Source organism: Coenobita brevimanus, chromosome 44, assembly GCF_032717465.1.
Source record: "Coenobita brevimanus isolate Jiangsu-jjx chromosome 44, ASM3271746v2, whole genome shotgun sequence".
In the NCBI taxonomy this organism is placed as follows: Eukaryota; Metazoa; Arthropoda; class Malacostraca; order Decapoda; family Coenobitidae; genus Coenobita; species Coenobita brevimanus.
In genome coordinates this window covers 45,751,292-45,761,839 of record NC_136997.1, presented here as the reverse complement: position 1 = coordinate 45,761,839, position 10,548 = coordinate 45,751,292, and the positions used below count along the sequence as shown (strand labels likewise).

At 48.3% G+C, this 10,548-nt stretch overlaps 1 protein-coding gene across 1 annotated transcript in view; it reads right to left on the bottom strand.

Annotated features, from left to right (window-relative positions):
- Positions 1 to 2,279: 2,279 nt before the first annotated feature.
- The window catches only part of LOC145398088 (TWiK family of potassium channels protein 18-like), a 19,064-nt gene continuing 10,795 nt past the window's right edge, over positions 2,280 to 10,548 (bottom strand). The window contains exons 3-7 of the mRNA XM_080271043.1: positions 5,189 to 5,339; positions 4,654 to 4,753; positions 3,762 to 3,938; positions 3,028 to 3,242; positions 2,280 to 2,544 (exon numbers count right to left, since the gene is read on the bottom strand). Of these exons, the coding sequence (XP_080127169.1) occupies positions 2,280 to 2,544; positions 3,028 to 3,242; positions 3,762 to 3,938; positions 4,654 to 4,753; positions 5,189 to 5,339 (908 nt within the window). The remainder of the gene's footprint in view (positions 2,545 to 3,027; positions 3,243 to 3,761; positions 3,939 to 4,653; positions 4,754 to 5,188; positions 5,340 to 10,548) is intronic.

The window sequence follows — 10,548 nt, the reverse complement described above, 5'->3', positions numbered from 1 at the left end:
TTCAGAACTTTTGCAGTGTTAATGGATTCTCGACCGGAGCTATTCTGGGGATCCTCCTAAAACCACGAGAACTCAGGGATGGCAGAGTGTGTAAGCCTGATCTACTACTTGGTGGGTGGAGGTGGGGGTGGGTAGACTCGCTTACATCAGGGTGTAGTTCCTGTAATCGACCAAAGGCTTTATTCTCGCTATAGGCTCCAGCACGCACACTGCCTCAACGCCCACGTTATACATTATTCCGTGCAGTGCAGTCACCTTAACTTTGCGGAGAAATTTATTGGTCTTGTCCTTCCTACCGTATGAGCTCAAACACGCACACCCTCAACAACACACCCACATATACACTTCCTATACTTTGTTTACACGTATATACTTTTACAGTTCTTGTACACTAACTTAGCCAGCATTTTCTTCCCTTCTACAACATATTATTTCATGGAGCTCAGTGGCAAAAAGAACAATGCTACAGCTCTACATCCCCTCCATAGCACATCTTCGTGACTAGCATCATATTCTAGTGTTAACCTCTCGTTACAGCTGATTGCCCAAGATGGAGCGATGACAGTTTTAGGCCAAGTTAGAGTAAAAAGGGTATAGACATAAAATTACCATCGCTCCATCTCAAATGTGCTAAAAGTAAGGGATTAACATTAGAATATTCTTGAATATTGAGTCCTGGTTGCGTCACACTAGATGGGCCTTAGGTATGAGGTAGTAATGAGTCTCCTCGGTTACCAGCCTAATCAGTCCTCCAGTCTGACTTCACTTGGCCATCAACTGAGCAAAAAAGGTTGGGGGTCTTCATCAGGTTAGGAAAAAAAAAATACACAGTGGACAAGCACCACTTTAGCTGCCTCTTATTTTTGGTATAAGTATAATACTCACACTAATATAAAGCGGTGCTGATGGGTGTTGAAGTCAGTGCCGCTCTGTGCGTGATGTAGAGAGGTTCACGATGTTGGTCCTGTCGCGTGGAGAACTGGAGCGGAATTGACTAACTGTGAGAGAGTGAGTGGGGGGAGAGAGGGGTGGGGTGGGGTAGGAGTAGGCGGTGGAAAGAGAGGAGAGAGACTTGAATCTGGGACTAAAGGGGGCTCAGTAAATAGAGAATTGGAGTGTTATTGAATGAAACAAGAAATTATGTTCGATTTTATTAGTAGTAGAAGAAGAAGAAGAAGAAAGAATATGGAATACCACAACTAGGAATTTAAAGAAAACAAGAAAAGTAATGTATTTTTATAACGTCTATTCTACATCTTTATGAGGAAAATTCCCAACTCCTCCCGCTCCAGGGATCTCTCTTAAATGCTGAATAAATCGTTTGGCGGGAGCAGGAAACAACCCCGCTAACACCATCACATCTGTTATAAACACTGAGACGGCCCGAGCATGTATTCTATATGGACTGTGGGTATTAGTGCCCAGGTGATAATTTACGAAGTTGTGTGGCACTGTCTGTTGCACATCACACAGGGGAAACTGCTGTGCGTCGAGAAGGAACTAGGTACTGAAGTCTGTGCCCAAGATCGTACGTTTAAACAAGGTAGAGCTAAGTGCTTTTCATCTCATTAACTCCCCTGCATTCCTTGACTCCCATTAGCCTTTCTCCCACCGCTGCGTTTGTTACACAGTGTTTCTATCGCTGCTGCTTTGTTCGCTGATGTTATTAATGATCGCTGCTCGTATGAACTCATCCCATAACGAAGAGCACGCAGCACCCGTCTTGCCATGCCCTCTCACCCCTTGGCCCGTATTCTCATCGGGTAAGGAGGCTCCCTGACACCTCTTCCTGAGTAATTTTTGGATATGGCTGATTAATATCCTTTTTCACGTTTTTATTGCTGAGTATGGCAATATTGCAAGGATTTATGAAACACAGAAGAGGACAGTAAGATGTAATTAACAAAATAAATCTCTTAGGAAAAGGAGTTAGGGAGCTTTCTCAACCGATGAGAACACGTAAGAGTTAACTAGTATTCTCAGTCTTTCATATACACAAAAGGTTAAATCTGGAGCAGTTTTCCTTAGTCTGTCTTCTCAGTGCCTATGATCTCCATTGTTAAAACACAGGATGCCCAGGTATCTCGAAATGAAAGGGCATTGATTTTTCCTTTCTTTCGTACATCTTTCTTCGAAGGAGCAACTCTTACGTGATGTCAACCTTTAATTCATTCTCTCATAACTTCTTTTACTATTGGTTTCCACTCAGAGGTCCTTCCTGGCTACATAAAGTTGTCTAGAAGTAAAGGAAACGTAAGAAAAGTTCATGCGTAATTATTTCAACTGCCAGCACTTCCTTCACTGTCCTTGCCTTCACTGTCCTTGCCTTCACTGTCCTTGCCTTCACTGTCCTTGCTTTTACTGTCCTTGCCCTCACTGTCCTTGCCTTCACTGTCCTTGCCTTCACTGTCCTTGCCTTCATTGTCCTTGCCTTCACTGTCCTTGCCTTCACTGTCCTTGCCTTCATTGTCCTTGCCTTCACTGTCCTTGCCTTCACTGTCCTTGCCTTCACTGTCCTTGCCTTCACTGTCCTTGCTTTTTGCTCTTCTCCAGCATCTCAGTTATCTTCATAGTAAGATCTAGTGGTCGCAAAATCAAAGCCATCAACTATCCGCACCTGCATCAACAGTCTTTCATCAACTATCCACACTTGCATCAACAGTCTTTCATCAACTATCCACACTTGCATCAACAGTCTTTCATCAACTATCCGCACCTGCATCAACAGTCTTTCATCAACTATCCACACTTGCATCAACAGTCTTTCATCAACTATCCACACTTGCATCAACAGTCTTTCATCAACTATCCACACTTGCATCAACAGTCTTTCATCAACTATCCACACTTGCATCAACAGTCTTTCATCAACTATCCTCACCTGCATCACTGTCTTCCATCAACTATCCGCACTCATCACTGACTGTCATCAACTATCCGTACTTGTATCAATAATCTACATCAACTATCCGTATTTGCACCACATTCTTACATCAACTGTCCGCACTCATCACCGTCTTTCATCACCTCTCCGCACCTGCATCACCACCTTCTCCCTCGTTTCTCCTCAAGCACCCCAGTCTCCTCCAGAACGCCTTAAGGTTTTCGATGGTCTCCTCCTGCATGAGGTTGAAGCACATGGCCACCAGAGCACTGCCCACCAGCAGGTACACGGTGCATATAATCTGTTGCGCCTCCACTGCCTTCTCGTCGTCCTCACCTGCTACCGTGCGACCTGGGACCTGGGGATGTAAGATCAGTTTTAGCGGTGACCAGACACACATCCCTGAGTTGCACTGTTACTCGTCGGTGAAGGAAGCTCCCTAACACCTTTTCCTTACCGATTTGTTTTTGAATATAACTGCTTAATAACGCTTTGTACGTTATTTATGCAGAGTATGGTGATACTGGAAGGATTAATGTAACACAGAAGAGGACAGCAAGGTGCAATAAACAAAATAAATCGCTTAGGAACAGAACGCCAGGCCACGAATAGTTGTATGGTTACTGCTGGCTTTCTCGCATACAGGATCTGATTTGCGACTCATTGTGCTGTAGTCATAGAAAGGTATCACTACATCAAGTGAGTGGATGGTGGATGCCATAATATTCTACATGTGTCATCCATCAGAATCGTAGGTCCCAGTCCAGAAATTTAAATCGAGAGTGACCGGTTGCTCTTCCTTGTCACTAATAATAATAATAATAATAATAATAATAATAATAATAATAATAATCAAGTAATACGCTAAAACTCTCACCAGATCTCCAAACCCAATGGTGCTGAGGGAGATATAGGAGAAGTAACAGGCATCCAGCATAGACCATCTCTCCCACTGCGAAAATATCATCCCGCCAACCAAAACATAAGCAGCGATCACCAGTAGACAGTACGTTATTGGAACCGTCCTTCGTTGCTTCTCTGCCCTTACACCTTGCTGGAAATAATTGTGAGTTAAAATAGGAGAGCTTAGAATAGGAGAATTTAGAATAGGAGAAGTGGTTTTAGGATAGAGTGTAAGAAGGGAGGTTTGGTTGTGTGTGGTGTGGTTAAAATCATTGTAATCATTGTTCCATTATTCATTTTGGTTGTGAAGTGTGTGGTGTTTGTGCGATGAAGACAGAATTAAAGTTAAGTAGCTTTATTCACAACACAAGTTCAAGAGAGTCTGGTAATCGTGTGAGTGAAGAGAAAACTATAAACCAAGCAATATGATGAGCAAGAAAGTTTGGTTGCTATACTAGCGAAGATAAAAATATAAACATGCAAACTTTACACAATTTAAACTCAAGAAATTTTCAAGAATACGGAACTAAGAATACATTACCAGATTACCAACTTGCACCCGTTTTCTGTTCCGAGTAGGGGGAGTTCTGGGAAGACTTAAATTAATGTATGTCAATCTGATGACGTATTTCTAACTTAGCTCTTGCCATCATCAGCCTAATTTCTTCAGCTTAGGGGAGTCTTTTCAATTTTCGGGAATTAATGTCGTCTTCAGTAACCCGTTCATTGCAAAGAATTAATAAAAACTGTATCTAGACACCCACGTTTGAAAAAATCTGTTCGTAGCTGAATCAGATCTTGAGTACGAAGGAAATATTATCAAAAAGACGAAGAAAAAAATATCCTAAGCATTTTTTTCCACCAACCTTAGATGCGAGACTTCCCCCAGGACCTGTGGGCGACGTCCTTGCTGGTTTGATGTCACCGCTAGAACTTCTGTAGTATCCTAAAGCACCGATGTCACACCTGAAAAATCATTACTGACATCACCCTATTATTTTGTGACTGAGCCGTGGACTTAGGATGCTCAGTATCATGTTTATCACTTGGCTTTGTATGTGGCATGATAATACTTGTGTTTTACTTTTGTCACTTATTTCCACTATTACAAGAATAAAAGATTGGTAGATATATAATTAGACAGATATATAGACTGTGTAGGCTTTCAATAGATAGATAAGTAGACAGACAGATAGACAGAGATGGGATACACACACACACACACACACACACACACACACACACACACACACACACACACACACACACACACACACACACACACACACACACACACACACACACACACACACAAATAAACAGAGACAGAGATACAAAGAGACAGAGACAATCAGAGACAGAGAGACAGACAGACAGAGACGGTGGCCGGGTACGCCTTACCTACAAGCTCTGAAGTATAAGAATTTAAAAACATGAGCCAGAATTTCGCCCACGTTGGACATGTACAGAAGCATCAGAGGCATCCCCGCAATGGCGTAGAGAATGGTGGCGATTTTTCCCCATTGCGTGCGAGGCGTGAGGTTGCCATAGCCTGTGGAGAGAGAGAGAGAGAGAGTTATTTAATTAACCTTTCCACTTATGTCCGTTCTCTAATTGCTGTATAATTGGCAGACACAACTCTACCTCAGTCACACACACACACACACACACACACACACACACACACACACACACACACACACACACACACACACACATCTTTTCCCTGACAGTTCTTTATGTCAGTCAGGTTTTTTACGAGATGGTAATGTTTCTGGTCGTGTGTGTGTGTGTGTGTGTGTGTGTGTGTGTTTATTCATAGCAGAGGCCAGGCTACTCCAAATGACCACACCACCTGCGTGTGTATGTGTGTGTGTGTGTGTGTGTGTGTGTGTGTGTGTGTGTGTGTCAGTGTTTTTCTTTGTATGTGTTTATCTGTGTCTGTCATCCAGTCTCTCTCTCTCTCTCTCTCTCTCTCTCTCTCTCTCTCTCTCGTACGTGTGTTGGCGTGAGAGTGAGCTTCTTGTTAAAAGCTAGGAAAACAAACCCTGTTATTTCTTTAGTTTTAACCCAATCTAATTGGCCACTAGAAAAACGAAGACGTAGGAAATCACTATAACATATTTGCACTATGTCTATCTCCATTACTTCTCTCTATCTATTTATCTATCTGTTTACTTTCATCTGTGCTTGATAAAGATAAATGGAATAAATAAATGGAAGAAAAAGGGTAAAAGGGATAATGAAGAAAAAGAATCTAAGGCTGAACCGCTGGCATATACCATGCGTCTTGCTCCTAAGACTCACTGTTAGATTAATATAATAGAAGGTCACTAGCTAGAATACAATACTAGAGTTGTCCCGATAATTAGAGGGCATAAACATCTATAAATAATGATGAATAGAAACCCGTCAGAATGAGCCAATCGAGGGAGGGAAGAAAACAGAGAAAAAAGCCTTCACATGCCACAACACGGGGACTAAGGCAATAATCAGACACCTCGCCCCCTCCGCAAAAACTCCCCCGCCAAAATATTATGAATGAGGCCCTTGTGCACCCCTCTAGAGCCGCTGGGGTAAGAATGAGGGCCAAGTCGCCAAAAAAACAGTGTGACGGACGTGTGCTTACATGTCTGAAGCGCCCTACTGATCCTGTGATGCCCCGCCATACCCAAAGAATTATTTATCTGAGTTTTAAGGGGCACAATATAACAGCGCATACCCTGTCCTCGTATATATATAAAGATACCATTACTTCCCATTACTCCATTAATATTCGTTTGTGATAGATTTTAAGAATATATATAAAAAGAAGAGATAAAGGTGACCCAAAGAATTATTTTGTTTATCTGAGTTTTAAGGGGTATGATATAACAGCGCATACCCTGTCCACGTATATATAAAGATACCATTTCTTCCCTTTACTCCATTAATATTCGTTTGTGATAGAATTTTAAGAGTGTATATTTAAAAAGAAGAGATAAAGTTGACATATATGGTACCGCACAAACAGTAGAAGTTAATCTGCTGGAAATATAGGCTACTTTCCCTGTGAGGTGGGACTTGTGCGTCATCCTGTATATATATAAAAACAGGTTGACAGCCCACCTCCATCACTACACCTGCTGCCATCACCTACCCACTTATCACTCACTTCTAATTAAGCCTGGCTAAGATGATCACCAGTCGTTCACCTTAGAGCCTTCATCAATATCACGTGTCGACTTTGGCTCTATCGGTATCCCAGCACTATAGGGCACTAATTTTACAAAGACCCCTAACCCCATTCAGCTCATATGTTGTCAGACTGGAAGATAGATTTGACTAGTAACCAAGGAGACTCATACCTACCTCATAACAGGCTCATCGAATTTGACGCAACCACAACTTAATATTCAAGCAGCAAAAGTGACACAGTTCCGTCAGATGAAAACAGACGGCCTATAGGCAACCAAAATCACGCCAGCACGTCTGTGTATTGAAGTCGTGTTAGCGGCCCAGTTTTGTCAGATAAGAACAAACCAATTTCAGCAGATGACCCAAGTGGAAATTTTGGATGGGAAAGAGACACGGGTTAGGGTCTGAATTCATTATATTCTCTGTCGTTCCGGTCTATACAGAAACCATCAACAGGAATGTTTTTTTTTTTTTTTTGAAGATGGATTCTGTGTAACCGGAAACGTAAGAGAAAATCAAGAATTCAAGCTCTAACCTGTGTCTCTCCCACCCAACAAACTGACTTCACCTGCCACCATCACCCAGCCACACCTGCCACCATCACCCAGCCACCATCACCCAGCCACCATCACCCAGCCACCGTCACCCAGCAACACCTGCCACCATCACCCAGCCACCGTCACCCAGCAACACCTGCCACCATCACCCAGCCACCATCACCCAACCACACCTGCCACCATCACTCAGCCACCATCACCCAGCCACACCTGCCACCATCACCCAGCCACACCTGCCACCATCACCCAGCCACCATCACCCAGCCACACCTGCCACCATCACCCAGCCACACCTGCCACCATCACCCAGCCACACCTGCCACCATCACTCAGCCACCATCACCCAACCACACCTGCCACCATCACTCAGCCACCATCACCCAGCCACACCTGCCATCATCACTCAGCCACCATCACCCAGCCACACCTGCCACCATCACCCAGCCACCATCACCCAGCCACACCTGCCACCATCACCCAGCCACACCTGCCACCATCACCCAGCCACACCTGCCATCATCACTCAGCCACCATCACCCAGCCACACCTGCCACCATCACCCAGCCACACCTGCCACCATCACCCAGCCACACCTGCCACCATCACCCAGCCACACCTGCCACCATCACCCAGCCACACCTGCCACCATCACCCAACCACACCTGCCACCATCACCCAGCCACACCTGCCACCATCACCCAACCACACCTGCCACCATCACCCAGCCACACCTGCCATCATCACCCAGCCACACCTGCCACCATCACCCAGCCAACATCACCCAGCCACACCTGCCACCATCACCCAGCCACCATCACCCAACCACCATCACCCAACCACACCTGCCACCATCACCCAGCCACACCTGCCACCATCACCCAGCCACCATCACCCAACCACACCTGCCACCATCACACAGCCACACCTGCCACCATCACCCAGCCACACCTGCCACCATCACCCAGCCACCATCACCCAAACACACCTGCCACCAACACCCAGCCACCATCACCCAGCCACACCTGCCACCATCACCCAGCCACACCTGCCACCATCACCCAGCCACCATCACCCAAACACACCTGCCACCAACACCCAGCCACCATCACCCAGCCACACCTGCCACCATCACCCAGCCACACCTGCCACCATCACCCAGCCACACCTGCCACCATCACCCAGCCACACCTGCCACCATCACCCAGCCACACCTGCCACCATCACCCAACCACACCTGCCACCATCACCCAACCACACCTGCCACCATCACCCAGCCACACCTGCCACCATCACCCAGCCACACCTGCCATCATCACCCAACTACACCTGCCACCATCACCCAGCCACACCTGCCACCATCACCCAGCCACGCCTGCCACCATCACCCAACCACACCTGCCACCATCACCCAGCCACCATCACCCAGCCACACCTGCCACCATCACCCAACCACACCTGCCACCATCACCCAGCCACACCTGCCACCATCACCCAGCCACCATCACCCAGCCACACCTGCCACCATCACCCAACCACACCTGCCACCATCACCCAGCCACACCTGCCACCATCACCCAACCACACCTGCCACCATCACCCAGCCACACCTGCCACCATCACCCAACCACACCTGCCACCATCACCCAGCCACCATCACCCAGCCACACCTGCCACCATCACCCAGCCACACCTGCCACCATCACCCAACCACACCTGCCACCATCACCCAGCCACACCTGCCACCATCACCCAGCCACACCTGCCACCATCACCCAGCCACACCTGCCACCATCACCCAGCCACCATCACCCAGCCACACCTGCCACCATCACCCAGCCACACCTGCCACCATCACCCAGCCACACCTGCCACCATCACCCAGCCACACCTGCCACCATCACCCAGCCACCATCACCCAGCCACACCTGCCACCATCACCCAGCCACACCTGCCACCATCACCCAGCCACACCTGCCATCATCACTCAGCCACCATCACCCAGCCACACCTGCCACCATCACCCAGCCACACCTGCCACCATCACCCAGCCACACCTGCCACCATCACCCAGCCACACCTGCCACCATCACCCAGCCACACCTGCCACCATCACCCAACCACACCTGCCACCATCACCCAGCCACACCTGCCACCATCACCCAGCCACACCTGCCACCATCACCCAGCCACACCTGCCACCATCACCCAGCCACACCTGCCACCATCACCCAGCCACCATCACCCAGCCACACCTGCCACCATCACCCAGCCACACCTGCCACCATCACCCAGCCACCATCACCCAGCCACACCTGCCACCATCACCCAGCCACCATCACCCAACCACCATCACCCAACCACCATCACCCAACCACACCTGCCACCATCACCCAGCCACACCTGCCACCATCACCCAGCCACACCCAGCCACCATCACCCAGCCACACCTGCCACCATCACCCAGCCACCATCACCCAACCACACCTGCCACCATCACACAGCCACACCTGCCACCATCACCCAGCCACACCTGCCACCATCACCCAGCCACCATCACCCAACCACACCTGCCACCAACACCCAGCCACCATCACCCAGCCACACCTGCCACCATCACCCAGCCACACCTGCCACCATCACCCAGCCACACCTGCCACCATCACCCAGCCACACCTGCCACCATCACCCAGCCACACCTGCCACCATCACCCAACCACACCTGCCACCATCACCCAACCACTCCTGCCACCATCACCCAGCCACACCTGCCACCATCACCCAGCCACACCTGCCATCATCACCCAACTACACCTGCCACCATCACCCAGCCACACCTGCCACCATCACCCAGCCACGCCTGCCACCATCACCCAACCACACCTGCCACCATCACCCAGCCACCATCACCCAGCCACACCTGCCACCATCACCCAACCACACCTGCCACCATCACCCAGCCACACCTGCCACCATCACCCAGCCACGCCTGCCACCATCACCCAACCACACCTGCCACCATCACCCAGC